The sequence below is a fragment of the Protobothrops mucrosquamatus genome, unplaced genomic scaffold (genome assembly GCF_001527695.2).
Source record: "Protobothrops mucrosquamatus isolate PMUCROS unplaced genomic scaffold, P.Mucros_1.0 scaffold7, whole genome shotgun sequence".
NCBI lineage: Eukaryota > Metazoa > Chordata > Lepidosauria > Squamata > Viperidae > Protobothrops > Protobothrops mucrosquamatus.
Window position 1 is genome coordinate 1,592,644 of NW_015386394.1, and position 18,760 is coordinate 1,611,403.

At 40.2% G+C, this 18,760-nt stretch overlaps 1 protein-coding gene across 1 annotated transcript in view; it reads right to left on the bottom strand.

Moving 5' to 3' along the window:
- Positions 1 to 1,302: 1,302 nt before the first annotated feature.
- The window catches only part of LOC107282396 (RNA binding protein fox-1 homolog 1-like), a 32,406-nt gene continuing 14,948 nt past the window's right edge, over positions 1,303 to 18,760 (bottom strand). Inside the window, exons 3-12 of the mRNA XM_015810168.1 lie at positions 10,954 to 11,097; positions 10,503 to 10,556; positions 9,100 to 9,192; positions 8,742 to 8,802; positions 6,910 to 6,963; positions 5,859 to 5,994; positions 5,308 to 5,347; positions 3,399 to 3,487; positions 2,938 to 3,010; positions 1,303 to 1,428 (exon numbers count right to left, since the gene is read on the bottom strand). Of these exons, the coding sequence (XP_015665654.1) occupies positions 1,384 to 1,428; positions 2,938 to 3,010; positions 3,399 to 3,487; positions 5,308 to 5,347; positions 5,859 to 5,994; positions 6,910 to 6,963; positions 8,742 to 8,802; positions 9,100 to 9,192; positions 10,503 to 10,556; positions 10,954 to 11,097 (789 nt within the window). The 3' untranslated portion in view covers positions 1,303 to 1,383. The remainder of the gene's footprint in view (positions 1,429 to 2,937; positions 3,011 to 3,398; positions 3,488 to 5,307; positions 5,348 to 5,858; positions 5,995 to 6,909; positions 6,964 to 8,741; positions 8,803 to 9,099; positions 9,193 to 10,502; positions 10,557 to 10,953; positions 11,098 to 18,760) is intronic.

Sequence of the window (18,760 nt, forward strand, 5' to 3'; positions counted from 1 at the left end):
AGCAGTTTGCTATTCAATTCAGACAAAAAAAAAAGATTCTGCACAGGAGAAGCCTTGAAGAACTATGAAAAAAGCACTCCCAGAAGTCCACGAGTCATAAACGTTGTCTCTTGGATAAGGCTGTGTTCTCTTGAGGCAAGTAAAGCTATGTGTCATTCCTGCAAACAGAACTGTTTCTTCTACATCCTGGCCACTGTGTGTGTGTGGGGGGGGGGGGGAAGGATATCTGAAATGAGTTGACATATTTTCATAGCTGAATAAAAATAGGGAACATTTGTAAGCAAAAACTTGATTTTCATTTTTACAGAAAATAAGAGCCTTGTTTCCGCTACTGAGCTGATACCCAAAGCAGATTGGAAATACAAGAAAGCACACATACACAAAAAGGTAGACGAGAGCTAGCATGAAGGAGAACAATATAAAAGAGCAGTCAAGGTGAAAGAAAAGTATAGGCAATGAGGAGAGAGAGCAGAGAACTACAAAAGAATCTAAGTGACATGGCGACAGCAGCAGGGACCATATGACCCTCCAGAGGGGCTTTTCCAGATAATTCCCAGTTGATGGCCAGAGGTGACTGGAGCTGGAACCCAACGATCTCAAGAGAGTGGCTTATTTTCCACTCTTGTTCCATGTCACCTTCAGAGATCAGCTGGAAAACTATTCTGCCTTCTCGCTCAGGAACTGTGGGAAGTGTATCATGAGAGGGTTTGGACTGACTATTTTCAGCAATTTCCAATAATAGTTCCCAGGTTTCCTGGGGAAACTGTTTTAAGTGTAAACTGTGTAAATCTATTGTTTTGGAAATCAATTATTTTACAGTGTTTGAATATTTGATCAGGTGAAACTGTGGTGCTTCCATCCCACAGTTCCTTATCTGAGGCTGTAACAATTATAAGAGCCTCAATCCAGATTTAAAATGCACCAGATCCAGTACAGAGACTGGAAGCCAATTAAACGGTTGGAGAATTTTTGGATATTCAAGAAATAAAATGGAGTTACCAAGTCCCAAACTTGCTTCCCCAGTCTAACTGAAATTGGATACCTATGGGTCTCAAGACCCATAACTGGGCTACGGTTGTGTATCTGCCGTTTGATCTGCATTTTGATTTTGTGTGCTGCCCACCTGCTGGTCTCTACCCAACCAGAAGATACAGAAGAGGCCTGAATTGTGAATAATGCTAAAATTTCTTATGGGCTCAAGGAAAATTCCTGAAGAGTCCCCAGGGTATTGTATTGCTGGGTGGGAGATAGCCACATCAATGGTCTAATTCTCTCCTTCATACACAGACTCATACACACCCACACACAGAGAGACAAGGTTCTCAGCATGGGATCCCATCATCCGGGCCATCTCCTGGTTGCTCAGCCCCAGTGTTTGGTCCTTCAGTACGGAGTGAAGCGATTGCATCCTCCTCGGTATAAACTGGCCTGCCAGAAAGAGAGAAAGCAAGCAGGAGAAGTGAGAATTGCCTTCCTTCTAAGGAAGGACTCTTTTCTACCTGTAACTCAGTCACAGCCAATAGCACTGGAATTTTAAGGAGAAGGAAGAGACAAAACCAAATTGATAAAAGAGGACACAGGCCCACAACTGCCCACCCTCCCTGAACTGAATAGATCTAATGAAAGGAAATGTCCATTTTGAGGGAAAAATTAATATCCTCTCTAATCTCTATTTTACTTTCCTGCTGCCGTGTAATGCCCTCTTTTACTTCATCAATGTAACACATAATTTCAGACCATTTCATCATTACTGTCACAGGAACCAAGGCTAAAAAAGTTACACTGGTGGTTTCACTTCGGCATTTCCCTACAAGGGAGATGTGAAAGATTCCATTTTAAAAGTACTGAAGATTTTCCCCCGTAAAGATAATTCAACAAGCAAATCAAGAACCAAAATCTGAATCCTACTACCTGTGCGATGTGGGCTAGCATTGATGAAACAGAAACATTCTCAATGAGTAAGTGAACACTGCCATCTGCTGGCCATTTTGCAGTAATACAATTGTGCCTCATTTGATACAGGGAGGTTCTTACCACCACAATTAGAACCAGAATTTCCATCGCTAAGCAAAGTGGTTGTCTATGAGTTTCACCTGATTTTACAACCTTTCTTGTCATGATTATTAAGAGAGTCACTGCACTTGATAAGAGAACTGCATAGTTGTTAGCCAAATCCAGCTTCCCCAATGAGTTTACCTGCCAGAAGCTGGCTAGGAGGGTTACAACCCCAGGATGTTGAAATTGTTGTTATTAATACATGCCAGTTGCCAAACTCCTGAATTTTGATCACATCACCAAAAGGGGTGCTGCGATGGTTGTTATGTGCAACAATCAATCATAAATGACTTTTTTCAGCATCATTGTAATTTCAAATGGACTTTAAATGAATGGTTGTAAGACGGGAAGCATCTGTATTAAGATTTTAAAATTTCAAAAAATGCCCCAATTCCCATTCATAAAAACACACACTAAGAGTTGTGGCTTTGAAAAGCCTGCGGGAGATGGATAAAGAATCTTACATCTGTGTGTTTTATATTTCATGGAAAAAAGAACTATATAGATCTATAAGTTTATATTTCAAAAGTTTTATTCTTCCCACATGAATCTGTAGTCTTCAGATCCATGAATTATAATTGACAAGGGTTGCATGATTATGTATTTTTCTAAACATTTTTTTCTGTTAGTTTTCCTTCCTTTTTTGCCATTTAAGATCAAAGTAATTGATTCGGGAAGCACAGCGTCCTCTCTCAATGTGCAAATGTTTTCTTCTCCAACCAAAGAGAGATGCTGTTCATCTGCTCGGTGTCTCTATCACTAGAGTCTGTGTTGTACAGATATTCTTGGCTTACAGTAGATGACTGGACAGCATGACAACTGATCCTGCCCAGCTATCTTTTCAAGATGTAGCATGCCTGGCTCATTCATGAAGTGACTCACCATGGCACCAACTCCATAGGCAGGGGTTACTGTGTGGTGGTAAGGCTCAGCAGTAGTGTAGACCCGTCCATACCTGCATCAGAGAAAACATCAGCAGTCAAGATGGGAAGGGGGGAGCAGGGGTTGGACTAGATGACCTCCAAGGTCCCTTCCAACAACAACATCATCATCATCATCATTATTATTATTATATTATCTTAGGCTCATGGACCAGATATTGCCCAATAGGCTTCCTCACTGGGGTAATCAACTTCTTTCTCTAGGAAAAGAAGGACATTAAAAACGAGGGAAAAGATTTTACTCATCAATTAGCAGCTTGGCAATTTTGCGACGTTGCCTGCGGAAAGGACAGTGCTAATAATTCCTGTACCCTTTAAGAATCCTTTCCCCTGCAATAGATTTAAAACAAACAAACAAAAAAAAAAACGCCCAGACTCAGGATAATCCAAGCCTCTACATACCCATCACTGTATGCTGCTGCTGCTGCTGCTGTGGCTGCTGCAGCTGCAGCTGCTGGTGTCTGGGCCACTCTGTACGCTGTAGGATAACCCTAAAATTCAAACAGCGGCTAAAATAAAAATTACTCCAACAGTCTGTAAACATCCTGCTATCCCCCCCTCCACACACACACACACACACACACACACACCAATTTCTTAGGGAAAAGCAGGACTTTATCTTGTTTTCCTGCTCCTGAAATGGCCTGTTTAAGAGAACTTTGAGCAGTCTTTCTGCCTATCTGATTGTGCCTTGAAGAGATTTTTTTTTCTTTTTCACATAACTTTTTTCCATCTTTACCTATACTTTCAGTTGTGTAGTTTCAACAGTCGCTCACTCTCTGGTGATAAGCAACTGCGTTTTGTGTACTTGGCAACTGGCCTGCATTTACGGCCATTTGCAGTGTTCCACAGCCATGTGACTGCGATTTGCAACTTTTTTTGGGGTGGGAATTGGTGTTTACTTCTGGATTCTGGCAAAAAAATAACCATTGCAGATAATTGATTCGCATAACAACTGCGGCGTTCACTTAACAACAGCAGTGTTCATTTACAACCACAGTGATTCATTTAAAGATCATAAAATCAGTTGTAAAAGAGTTTTAAAGACATGGTGACCTGCTTAACAGCTGGCATGACTTACAACTATAATTCCAGGCTCAATTACCATCTTAAATCAGGAACTACTTGTAGTCTGGCCTACTCACCTATCTAGACTTGGCTTAATCAACAGATTAATAAAAATGGGACTGGGTTGCTTATGATGCAGCAGGAATACGCATAATGTTTCAAAACAAAAAGTTCTATTCTCAAAACAAGGGTTCTAAGCACAAAACAAAACTGAGTGTTTCAAGAGTTCTGTTCAATTTTAGATCAAGTTCAAAATAAAAATTAGCTATGTTGTAGAGCTTTGCTTGAGTGTTCCAACAATTCTGAGTACCTCATCCGGAAAATTGTTCTGTGGTTTGGGACTGGGTTGTTTTTGGGGGAAAAAATGCCAGCAGAGGGATACGGATCATTCATGTTATTGTTGCTATGATTTAGATTAGACTGAGTAATGTGGTAGTGAAAAGGAATCACTGCTGCATAGCTCAAACCTAGCCAACTGTTGCTTTTAAAAAGAATAAAGCAGTAATGTGGCTAGAAGGATAGACTGCCTGTGCTGTTGATTTGTTTTGCAATAGATAATACAAAGCTATGTGCATCACACACATATTGCTGCTGAGATTATATAAATGTAAAGACTATGACTGCAATGTTGGTTTGATTGGTTTCTTAAGCTCTGGTATGAACATTCATGCCATTATGGCCTCTTAATACTGAGCTTCAGAGTGCATTTAAAATGTGTAGGCTCTAGTTGGTTTGAAGTTTGTTGAACTTTGGTATACTGTATATGTGTATTTCATACAGATTTCTGTCTTTATTTTATATTATGCCAGAAAAAAAGAACCACTAGCAGGGAAAAGAGCATTAAAGTGATTAGCTGCTTTCTTAATCTTACAATCTGTTGGATGAATGACCCAGAGAGTTTACAGAGCCCTCCGTCTCTTCTCTCTGCTGAGAAGGAAGGGAACTTGGCCACAGTTTTTCTGAATGCACTTAGCAGGTTGCATGACTCCTTCCAATGCCTACTCAATGCCATGAGTGCAAGAAACATTATGTCACGCCTTCTTTTTATCCATTTTAACTTTATGCATGATGTTGGCATACGCAAAGTCCTTTTTGACTCAGTGCCCCCAAAGGTCAGCAATCTTATCCCTGCAAAAGGATCATGAGTCCTACCACTCCTTTTCTGCTTTGGGACAGTTGGTGCTGGGCACCCATCCAGCACCCTTGGATTCTAATTTCCAGAAATACCCAGAGGAGGACTTACGTAGAGGTCAGAACTGTATAGACCATCTGGATACAGCACGCTGGGTGAAAAAAGAAATATCAGTATGCAACAGGAAATATCTTTCCCTTCAGACCCACCCCTTTCAAATACAAGTTATCCGTCTTAAGAAGCTGCTTTTAATTATGTTATATAAGATATGAGGAGCAAAACATGACCTTGGCCATGTGCACAGTGCCCTTCCCTGACCATTTAACAACCAGAAAGAAGAACTGTGTATCTGGCATGAGAGACTACAAGTCTTCATAGTAGTTGAACCAGTTTTGATGTTCCTATGTCCACCCCAAGAATAGCTGAATCAGGCTTCTGTTGCAGCCAGATAGTTATTGAGAAAAATGAAGAAAAAAGCAAGAATATATGACGTTTTTATCTATTCACCGCACTTCAGTTAATGAGACATAACATAGAATTGTAGGGCTAGAAAGGGAGTCTTCTAGTCCGAGTCATTTCTGAAGACTTCATTTATTTGCATGCTGACTTGAGTTTACTAGAGAACAAAATTCCACCACGAGTTCCTCTCTGCCAATGCTCACCTGCCATAGGCTGGAACTGGAGTGGGGGCCGGTGCTGCCCGAATGGGATTATAGATAGTGGCTCGGCCACGCCCGCGCAGAGTCCCACGATAAGCCAGAGCAGCAGGTGCCATCATGGGGTAAGGAATGCTTGCCACTGAGTTAGAGGAGCAATAAAGACAGAAACATTCCATTACATGAGAGAGGCAGATTTGGAACAGAAATAGAACTAATCAGGACAAAGAAAGGGATTGTTTTTTTGCTCCAAAGTTTTACCAGTGGAAGAGGCAGAGCAGCTTAGAAAGGATGATTCTAAGAAAGCAACCAAAATTAAATGTGCTTAATGTTTCAACTTGGGATAAAAAAAACTAGGCCTAATCATCCCAAAAATTTGAGTGGGATGATCTCCTCTTACAACACGCTGGGAGGATACGTCTATATCTGATTTGCAACAAAAGATTGCTGCCAGTATGTTTTCTGTCAACATTTCAATTTTTTTTAAATGGGGTAATAAAGAAAATACCAGCATTTGATCAAATCTTGGCAGTCTCTTCCTTTTTTTTTTTTAAGAAAAAAATGTACTTTTCTTTTTTTATTATATCTATGTATCTATATATCTATATCTATATCGGTCTGTCTGTCTATCTATCTATATCTAACAATTACATACTTTTTTCTCTTGCATATGCACACACACAAGCCCTTGTGGTCACATGATTGTGATACATGTGCTTGCTAACTAGCATGTACTTACGAGGGTTGCAGCACCCTCGGGGTCACGTTTGAAGGTGGCAACCTTCCCTGCCACCTTCAAACAAGCAAAGTCATTGGGGGAAGCCAGATTTGTTTAATGACTGTGGCAAAAAAGATCGAACAATGAGGCAGTTATATGATGACTATAGATGCTCTGGCCCCAACTTGGGTTGTAAGCCGAGGACTACCCGAATGCATGTATGCCATTCACACAGCATATATTCCTAACTAGTATGCATTCAAAAGTCTGTGTGTATGTGTACATGCATTCGTTTTATGCCAATGTCGCTTCCTACAATTTGACACATAACACACTAACCTGTGTACAGATCAGGAGCATAGACAGCGCCAACTACAGGATTGATCTTCCATCCTGTAAGGACATCCAAGCAAAGAGAAGATCAGATGATCAATATGCCTATCTTATTTCTTCTTGCCTTGCCAATCATTCTGCATATCTGGTCACTCTCCCAGCTTACCAGAACCTGCACAACCTTAACTGGACATGCCAAGTCATTTGCATATGTGTATGTTTTAGAAAGATGGGGACAGCTGGTTGAAGTAATTCTGTCTCGTTAGTTGGAGTACTCCAGCCCTGGAAACTATTGCAAATCCATGCCAGCCACAGAATGCAAGGGCTGAAATGATGCCTTTGTGGAATCTGCATGCCTGAGGGTCTTAAATATTCCCAGCCCAATACAAACTGCCCTGTTTATTATTTGTTTATTCTGCTAACTTTATATACAATTTCCTGCTGGTATGTATAAAGCCTCTACAGTTGAAAGTGCAATATCTAAAGCATATAGCAGGGCTTAGGGTCTAAATCAATCTTTTTTAGCCTGGGCGCTTTCCATATGCATAGATTTCATCTCCCAGACAGCGTGGCCATTGCCCGGAATTCTGGATATAGAAGGCCAATATATTAGGTTGATGTCAAGGGTAGAGAAGACATATCAATAACTTCTCCTAGCATGCATTTTAGTTTCCTCAGTATCAGAGCTTCTAATTATCAGGAAAAGTTGGGGTAAGGCAAAACAGGACAGGGCTGGATTTTCCTTTTCAATAGATGAAGGTCTGTCTCAGACCTTGGAGTGTGACATCGAATGTGTTTTATCCCCTCGGACTCTGCAGCAGGTTCCAGACAATTGAAGCCTAAGTCTTTCAGGCAGAACCATTCCTACTGTCTGCACTTCAGCATAGAGGCCTTTTTATAAGAACTGGCCAATGGCCAGTTCAGCCTGGCAGCCCCACTGTAACAAAAACTAACTGGAAGATATAAGCTGGGTTTGTCCAACATTCTTAACCTGGTTATTGAACAAGATCATTTCCTGAGTTTACACATTATTCTTGAACAATGAGACTTTTTGAAGCATTTGGACCGAGCAAAAGTGAGAAAAAAAACCCAAACTGGTTGCATTTGCATAACATATTAAGCCACAAAAAAAATTAATCAATCTGAACAGGTCTATACCAGTCCAGTAAAGTATGTTGTGTATCACAGGAGCAAATAAAAAAGACACAGAGCACTGTGTCAGTCAGAACTGGCAGCTTTCTTGTCATTAGAAATATATCATCATTATCACATCCTTCCTATGCCCAGAGAGACATGGCCAATGACATTGTAACATCCTTGGTTTGGATAGGGCCAAATTTTTCAGTACGGTTTTGCAAGGTTTTTGGGTAGTAGTGGTGAATGGATGCATTTAGCCTGGCAAATGATTAAGGATGCTTTTGGCTCATTAACCTCCTCCAAATCAGAATTAGTGATTTGGGGATAGAGCTGGAGGGTTTTTGAGGTTAAGCTTCTGAAAGTCTATGACATCAATTAATTCCTTAAAACCCCTAAATACCCCAAATGAAAAAAAAAGGCAGAAAAACCATAGCCATTCCAAAGTTGGAGGCTCTGGAGGTTAAAATAGAAATCTGGAGTCTGGGGAAAGATAGTGGGCGAATCGCAGTGTCTTGCCTTAGCCCCAAGCACTTACTTGCCCTGCTAGGGGTGTCACCAAAGATGCCATGAAGTCAGAAAAATGAAAGAGCTGCCTTGAATAAAAGCAGGCCTTGGCCTTGGCCTTGGCTGTCATACTCTAGTGAGAGAACTCCGAACTATTTGTTTTAAAGATGGCATTTAGAAGCAAGCATATTGCATACCATTCACCAGAGGTGCCACTGGGGGTTTCTTGGTGACTAAACGGGCAGTGGCATTGTTGACCTGCATGGGAGAAAAAAGCAGGAAGTCAGATCAAAGTGCAACAAGATGTAGTTAGTTATAGTAGGAAAGGCAGACTATTATTATACTTTGTCTTTGAAGAAGTCTTTGCAAGACTTTGGTTGAATTCATGAATAAATCTCTTCAGTATTTCTTGCATGCAGCATATCCTGCTTCCCTGACTGTTAAGTGTAACATTAAATCTTGGTAGGGGAACCTTCAGCAAAGAAGAAAATACCATGTTGAGCAAAAACTGGTATGCTGATACATGTTTGTATGATACATAGATTAAACTCTCACCTCAATTTTCCTCCCTTCAACAATACTGCTGTTCAGCTTTTCTCGTGCCTGGTCAGCATCTTGGCTGTTTTCAAAGGTGACAAACCCAAAACCCTAAGAGAACAGAAGATCTGTGTCATTGTGGAGCAAACTGGAAAGACTGACTTACATTGCAAAAACAATCAGAAGGCTATGCAACTTTCAGATTAAATTATAAAAATCAGTCTTCTGTAGTTTCCCTGTGATCCTGGAAAAAGATGTGGCTGCTTCAAAAAGTTGCAGACGTGATCTTTCTCCTTTAAACAGAGACTGTGTCTATGTGGTGGAGGAATAACTGAAATGTTTGAAAACATTCTGTAATAGGTGCTCACCAGGAATTATTATTTCCATTCTTCACTAAATATTTTGATTTATGTTAAATTATTATCAGATTAACCTGATTTTATTTCTTTGACCACAGCCAAGAATTGTTTTATAGTTTGCACAGTACATCATATTTATTCTAACCTTTTTTAGATATTGTAGAATAATTCATTTCCCTTTTTATCCTAATTAATTGTGAATTTAGTGTTTTACCTGCTAGCCAAGACCAAATAAAGATTGATTGATTGATTGATTGGCAGAATCTCTCTTGGCATTCTAAAGCATCGTTTTGTTTCAAATCCAACACATTTCAACCCTAGTAATTCTCCCTATTGATCTTGCTGCCAATCCTGAGACCTTTTTGACTTCAGCAACCTTGGAGCATTGGAATTAGAAATACTAAGCTAAAGAAATCAAAGGCATGTTATTATTAATCACTCTTCCCCCTCCCCTTTGCATTCCTGGAATCATTACTTGCTTCCTTCAAGTCTACTATACGTTATTTCATATATTACCTTTTATTTATTAAGCTTCTCACCTATTTCTCTGTGAAGAGCTTATCAATTTACACAACCATTACTTTCTGGTTATTCTCTTTCTGATGACCCACTCACTTTTCCACTATATTTTTGTTTTGCCATCTCTATATGATCAAACCGTCACAACAAAAAGATTGGTATAGGGAAATACTATTCCTGATATTCAGGTATTTTTAAAGAAATTTTGCCATTTACAAAGTCTGCATTTCGTGTTGTCTCCAAACTAAGGTGGATAAATGTGTCAAGGCAATTTTATCCATCCATCCATCCATCCATCCATCCATCCATCCATCCAATTTATTTGCTTCCCCTCTTGTGGTTCTGGCAACTCTGAATAACTTGCAAAAGTTCTGGCTGCATTAGTAGGATTCCTAAAATTAATGCGACCTTGCAATGAGGTGGCATTGCTTGCCAAGCACGATGGATTTGCCAAGCGCCACCAGCAAATCCTGAACTTCTTTTCCTCTGAGAGAGAACAGACAATCCACAGCTTTCCTTTGGAAGCCCTTCTCCATGCAGTACCTTTGAGCCACGCTCATTAAAGATGATTTCCACGTCGAGGATTTTTCCAAATTGCTGGAAAATAGGAAGAAAATCAACCATTGTCAGAATGACAATGCACAGCCTAGTTTTTATCAAGAGACTATGTCATATAGAGGGCCCAAATTATATATCGGCATTTGTTGAAAGAATATGCTTGATTATTTGGTTTGTTTTTCTACCCGAAAACCAATTTTCTTCGGCTGAGATTAATTCATATATAGGGCCCAAATTATAAGTCAGTATTTGTTGAAAATATATGCTTGTTTTTCACTCTACCCCCAAATCAATGTTCTTCAGATGAGTTGGTGCTTCCCGATTTCAAGATCTGATTTTTTTTTTAAACTAAAGAAACCAACATAAATGAACAGATTAAGGAACCCAGCATTGACGTCAGGCGAGTCTCTTTAGGGATGGGGTAGAACTGACTTACTCCAAACATCTGCCGCAGGTCCGGGTCACGGAAGCGGAAGGGAATGTTGGACACATGTAAGCGTTTTGGCTGGGCTTTATTCTCCTCACTTTCTGCATCCTCTGTCTCTGGAGATAGCTCAGGTGCAGGGACTTCTTCGGGTTGCTGTGGAAAAGGGTGGGAGGGGAAGAAAGCAGGATCACACACATCCCTGGGTCAACTCTCACCATATTCACCAAGAGAGGGGTCTTCCAAATTTTATAATTCAGCCACGGGTGAGAAAAGGTGGCTGAACTTGTCTGAGAAGAGGCTGAATTCAATTCAAGTTCGAGGCAGTCACAAGGGAAGATGCTGAACTTTGTAATGTGATGACTGCAGTTCATGGAAAGAAACATAGATGCCATGAGGAAAAAGGAAGACTTACTGTATATAGCAGTATCTCCATGATAAATGTATTGGCATTTATTTATTTATTTATTTATTTAATGTATATGCCACACATCTCATTTTTATTATATAGGAGAAACCAAAATGGTTAAGTTACATAGGGTGGCAGCAGCCCCCTTCCCTCCTCTATAAAACTTGGTGATCATCATCCTACATGTTGAGTCTTGAAAACTGTAAGGACCTATTGAACTAGAAGTGTCTTTCTCATGTAGAATGACCCTTCTAGGGTTTTAGGAAAGAATCCTTGACATTTTCTCCAGCCACATGGCTGGAGATTTCAGGATCTAATGTCCCAATTCTCTTGGAAGGTACCAATTGGACAAAAGATTGCTTTGAGCAAATGTATGAGTCCTTCTGCCAATGCAACGAGGTATTCTTCAGTGGGCTTAGCTCAGATAATAAAAGGCCTAATCCTTTCTATGCTTTCTAGACTATTGATTGCATTTGGCTTATGATATAAGAGAAGAAATATCAGAACTGACTCCTGGTTCCTTTTTCCTATTGTCTCTATTGTTTCCTATTATCTCCACTAATTTTCAAATACCACAGTATTCACTAAGAAGCTACAGATAAATGTAAATAATTACATATATATAAAACTGCAAAGAAGAATTCCTAGGATGATATCATTAAGAATCCAAGTGGAAGATCCTAGGTTTTTGACCATTTTCTCAAGTAATTAACAAATGAAGAAAAGTAGCCCATCTGAGGCAAGATTTCTAGCCTAATTGTGTTTCAGATGGGCCAATATTTTGTGTGCCTGGGTATCTCCTAACATGAGGGAGCATTTTATCAAACCTCTAGTTCCTACAGGCGTAAGTGATGCTAGCTGAGCATAATAATGTGGTTCCCCCCCCCCCAGTTGGGAGGAACTGCATTAAAGGAACAAACAATTATCAAACTCCCATCACTTTAGGTTCTCAGGCCTATTTTTTGCCCTTTGAAAACCACCCACAGAATTGCTAACTTCATCAATGGGGTCATACTAAGAGTTTCCTCCTCTAGATATATGACTGCACATTAATTTTATCTAACAGTAATGACTTTGAGATCTGAGAAATCCAGAGTTCTTCTCCATGTCTTGCAAATCCCAATTTCAATATAAAATCCATTATTTCCCTTTAAAGGGAATTGTGGTTTTTTTTTTTCTTTCCAAGCTTCACCACCCACACATCCAAAAAAAGAATTCACCGAGAACATATTTCAATGCACCAGCAAACATTCTGTCTTGGGTTAGCGAACAGGACAGACACATGGCAGCATACAGAAAACCGTTAGTGGAGAGAAGCAAGACTGGCTGAGTGGATGTAATTTATGACAAAGTTGTGGAGAAGATCTGAGGGCCTGGTGGCAAAGAACCAACCCAGATCCACATCTCTTTCTTCTCCATGCAGGTGGCCCTTCTTATTCCACAATGCAACTTCCACGATGCAGCATTCTGAGAACAGACCAAATGTGCACAGCCTCTGTCTTGCAATGTCAGAAGTGCTGAAGGATTGAGGGAAGAAGAGAAGAGCCAGAAGAGCAATTAATCTGGCTAGGGGTGGGGAGGACGTTGAACTTGTCTTCAAAATTCCTGCCACAAATTAGCCTTGAGGGCACGGCCTATAAAGGGCATGCATGATCACCTATGGATGCACCTACCAGAAAAAATAACAGGCATGTCAAAAAAAGGATTTGTGGGGTTGTTACAACTTCAAACACAGATCTAGGTAAACGCAATTGGCTGGATACACATCATGCTAAATGGGTAAACTATTTTTCACATATCATGATGGCTAAAGTTATAGGAGCAAGCAAGTTCCCCTTTGAGCAAAACATAATGCACAAACCGGACCAGTTTATTTAAAGCATATAAACAGGTAGCAATGGCTACAGCATGAGAGATTAATCACAAAACAAGACTAACTGTGTATGAATGGAAAGAGATACTGTACATGGTATGTATATGGTAAAAAGTGCACTGAGATTCCTAGTAGAAGGATACATCACTGAATGCTTACCTACATGCTTGCAATGCCATCTACCCTTTGTAAATTAATTTAGCCCCTAGTCTGAAGTACTTTAATTCTTTTAAACAGCCAAATACACTGAGAAAACTGTGTTTGCAGTACATTTCCACAGAAGAACACTAGCATATAGCAAAAGGCAAGATTTTCCATAACATCTATGTGTAGGAATTATTTCATAAGGAGCTGAGCATTTGGATATATGAGCCCTTCCTGCTATCTAAAATGATACAATCCAGAAATAGGTTTGCTGCTCTATCATCTACTGTCTATAAAAAAGAGGTCTATTTTAAGTCAAACTATCTGGAACATATATTATTCAGTTGAACTAATTTAATATGTGTTATGAATTTTTAACCTGCATTTGATTATGCCCTTAGGCTGGAAAAATATAGCATCTTCCTTCTCAACATTTTCTAAATTTTTAAATTCTGAAGGCTGGCATTTATTTTTCCAAAAACAGAAGGGCTCGATCTGAGTTGGAACCTGAAGCATCTTTTTATATTTTGTCTGGAAGAGTATCTTCAGTGTGTAGCAATGTGTTTTATTCAGTACCAAACCAGAAATTGCACAGCAGACAAGAATAATGTTTCCCACCTTTAAAGATGAAAAGCAGCTGTGGGAGGTAGTAGCTTTGAGCTGAAGTATGGCAATGAAGTCAGTCTTCTCCAACCTTTCCTTCCTGAATTTCCATTCAGAAACATGTCTCATGAGCTGCTTTTCCTTGCCCAGAGATTGGGTGAACTCAGTTTCCCTAATGAACTCGGAGGGAATCAGGCGCAGATCAAACTTCCTCTTCTATGGTTCTCCCTTTTATTTCTGAATCCTAACCAGAATGATATCCAATGTACACACCCTCTGTGAACATGCTTACAGACTAGGGAACAGGACAGTGATTCTGCTTGTCTTAGCACACAACACCTGTGTGTAGTATTAAAGCACATGGACACACAATTCTAGCCACTCCCAAATGCAGACAACCCCTCCAAGCAGTAGCCATCCCCCTCAGCCCACCAAATCCTCCCCTGTGCCCACATTCCTCTACTCATCCCAAGGGCAACACAAAACCTTAGTTCCCATTGTCACAACCACCTCCCAGTAGCCAGATGGATTCCCCCAAAATTACAGAGTCCTGCTTATAAAGACAAGTTCAACAGGGATTAAATTCTTTCCAATAGGGCCCAACATTTGTTGGGAGGATAAAATGCAGAGGGAATGGTGGGATGGGGGGGGAGTTCAAGTGTCAGGCTGAGAAGACAGGCAGGTGCAGTTGCGCAGTGAGTAGGTTAACTATTCATGTATTAATGAGACTAGAGCCAGAGAAATGTGATGGAGTCCAAGATGCCTGGAAGAAAACCTGAGCTCGGCAGGAGGTCCGCACACGTTGCCATTAGCACCTCGGAAAAGGCCCTAGTCCAGGAAAGACACAAGGAGTCATTACAAAGACAGCTTTGCTACAAAGCTAGGAGCAGCTCTCATGTTCCATGAGGGAAAAAGAAAAAAGAAAACACACAGATGAGTTACAACAACGCCCTCTATTTGGTCCACCAAGAAAAGTGCATAAAGGATGTATCAGTAACTAAAACATAAGATCTGCTATGAAAAAAAAAGCTACAAAACTTATACAAAGGGAGAAAAAAACAGACAGGACTGCTACTATTTCAGCCAACACATTCACCATAAATGAAGCACTTATATTAAGCATTTTAGACATAATTGACACTCAAAATGGTGGGGGGAAAATTGGACAGAGTCAATACTTATTTATAATAAGTACATCTTTAATAAATACCGCTGTTTTAAATTTCCAGCACATTACCCAAAACACAGCCATGATTCAGTAGTATCTGAGGTGACGGTGGGGGTCAGACAGAGTCTAATCCCAGCAACATCAACTTGCAGAAGTTAGGAGGTGAAAGTAAAAAGGGGAGATGCAAGCATATGGCCAAGTATGAGCAAAGCTCACTCTCCCTTGAGGTATTTTGGCATTTATTTAGTGAAAGGAAAACAAAAATCAGAAATTGCATGGGTGTACAAGAGCCAGGTGCTGAATTGGCAAGTAGGTTTGCCAACTTTTGAAAAAGTCCCTGCAGTTGTCTTTAAAAACAATGTGAATTATAGGAATTAGCTGGTGATTATATGGGTATGAAAAAAGCTGGTTTCTGCAACTTATGTACTACTGTTAGATGCATAAGAAAAAGAAAAGTGATTTGAACCCCCTCCTCCACGTTTCTTCTTGTTTTTCCTCTGGGCAGTTGGCAACCCAATTAGTTTGGATATTAAGCTAGAAGGGCAGAGAGTAAATTAGAGTCTATGAAAGAGACTTGAGTAATAAAGAAAGGTCCTCTTAGAAGCTTTGGGCCTGCCCTAAGGCAACTGGCTTCAGGACAAATCAAGATTTTTAATTGTCTGAGTAAAATGATGCTCTCTACCCAGTTGTCAGGATGCAAAAAACCTAAACTTTGAAAAATGATTTGGCATTTGGGACTGAAAACCCCACAATCTCTCCCTGGCCACAAAATGATGGCAAAAACAATACAAATGTCAGTCTAATTTCCATCCTGTTGTAAACACCTCACATCTGCTCAAGTCAACTCTGCATTTGGCTTCATGGTAATTAATTTATTAAATTAATTTATTAAATTCTTATGCTGCCCATCTCTCCTACAAGATGACTCTGGTCTATCTTATCTTGTAGGTCTATCCTTGCTTCAAGAGATAGATACTGGGATGTTTTTGAAAAAGCTCATTTTGTTCATTTATTTATTATTTTGTCACCTGGGAGAGGGAAACAAATGTTGTTTGGATTTCTTGTCTTGGGCATGAAACAGTCTCTGGAAATCTCTGCTTACAATTCATCAGAGGACATGGTGTCCTTGAAATGAGGCTATTGGCTATGTGCTACTTGTCCACGCGGAGATAAACAGCTGCTGGTGAAGATGGTGAAAGATCTGGGGCAGGGGGAGGAGGTGAAAGAGATAGAGCAGGGAATCTGATACGGGTGCAGCTGTTGGCTGGAGAAAGGCGTCATTACCCAATATGGTCACCAAATCCACTGCCTCTGTTGCTGGATTAGGGAGGAGGGAGGATTCTGTGGCCTTGCGAGGTGGAAAACTAAGAAGAGATTTTATGGTGCACCCAAATGAGAAATCATTGGATCCTCTGGAGTTTAGCTCCCAAGGCTTTGGATTTGAAACCTTTCTATTCTACCTGTTTGAAAGATAATTACCTGATCTTTATATCTCAAGCTGTTTAATTTTTTCCAGGCCAAAGATCTTATTTGGCCTTACTGGTCAATGCCCTGTCCCCCAGTAACAGGACCAAGAGTTTACTATATTTATTTCTTTTCTAATATTTAATTAAGTAAGCAATCAGTTGTGTATTTAGTTATTCCCTGCTTCTTCCATTTTCAATTTGATGGTATTTGCTGAGGCCACACACAAGAGTTTCTGGCACTGTACACAGCCCTCAGTTTTATTCCTCTGATACATGTGTTTAAAAATACCTTTTTCTCTCAGGATAGTGGCAATAAAGCAAAAAATCGAAATTAACCAAACATCAAATTGTCCATCAACGGCCATTTCTCTGGTCACAAACAATAAATTAGGCTTACCTCAGGCAACCAGGAAAGAATTCCTGTTCTCAAAGCTCTGTTTAAATTAATACTATTACCTTTAGTACTTTATAAAGAACCATACATTTGTATAGGTATGTTCTGTGTATTAATAGCCATCAAAAAATACAAGTAGATAGTGTATTAAGCACCATAGAGTTTTGGCAAACAGGCTTTGACCCAATAAAAAACCCTCTTACTCTCATATTTAAACCAATATTTAACTTCACTGCTCACTTTTGGCCCAAATAGTTTTCAACAACTATGTGACTCTTATTATAATGACAGGGATCTGCCTCTCTATGTCTCCTCTAATGTTTTGGTTTATGAAAGGCCATATGGCCCACAGCAGTCTTACTATGAGGAAGCTATCCAGCAGATGTAGTGCTCACAAAATTCAAGATGTGGCCCCCAGTCAAAACACTGGAGGATTTCAAAGTAGTTGGGTTGCCAACTGGCCAGCAGATTGAGGGAGTAAATCTGTTACTGTTCAGATCCAGTGTTTCTCAACCTTGACAATTTTAAGGCATGTGGACTTCAACTCCCAGAATTCCACAGCCAGCAATGCTGGCTGTGGAATTCTGGGAGTTGAAGTCCACATGCCTTAAAATTGTCAAGGTTGAGAAACACTGAGATAGACTATAATATCCACAGTCTGCTGTGTTGCTTGGACTGCTTGGAGTTATAGTCCAAATATCTAGAAAGTACTAGGTTGCTTCACTGAGCTTGTCTCTCTAGCAGAATCTGGATTGGTTTGTCCTGCCTATTAATTACAACACATTATCTAATTGCCCTTAAGGGATCAGCTATGGATGTAAAATTTTCAGTACTGTATTCTATATATTTTAAGAAGACATGTGGGATTCAGCACTGAAAATTGCCAGCAACCAAGTGGTAGGTATGTCATAAAAATATAAGAGAGTCCAGCAAGAGCTGCAGGCTAGATTTTATCATGCATCAACATCAAAGCATAATGCTTCTCTAGAGAACAAAAGAGTCTTGCAGCTTATTTACAGAGAACAAATATATTCTGAAAACTGCTGGAAGTAATTCCTCTACTATCACAGTCAAAAAGCAAACAGACTCAATTGTGGAACTTCCTGCTGGGATTTAACTGCTTGAGCCCTTCCAAGGGAAAAAAACAGAGTATTGATACAGATAGCAAAATGTCTCAGGCAAATTCTGTACCTGTCAGCAATGTTGATGGAAAAAGACTCTGTCAAGACAGAAATATCTGACTTTATGATTAAGCAGACATACATTAGGGGCATTCACACTGCAGCTCCCCATACTCTACCAAATTTGATACTTTCTCTCTTCTTTCTTATAATTCTGGTATGCATGAAGGTGGAGGGCAAGGAATCAATGTTCCTGATTGAGTACAGAGAAGCACCCAGACATTCTGCGCTGCAAGGTTGAAGGAAACTAGTACATTATGGAATTCCACACTCTCCTCAACTATGCCTTAGGAGGAATGGATATGATAAGAGATCTAAAGTTCCTATGATCACAATTCCACAAATAACAAAAGCATTAGAAAGGAAGAGGTGTAGGGTAGGATGATAGCCGCGGTGGCGGTGGAGACCCCCAGGCTTATAGTCATGGGGGATCTCAATCTGCCATCGGCGGGCGAAACGTCGGCGGTGGCTCGGGAGTTCCTGGCCTCCATGACGACCATGGACTTGACCCAATTAGTTCATGCACCCACTCACATAGGAGGTCACACACTGGATCTGATTTTTGTCTCTGGCCAGTGGCA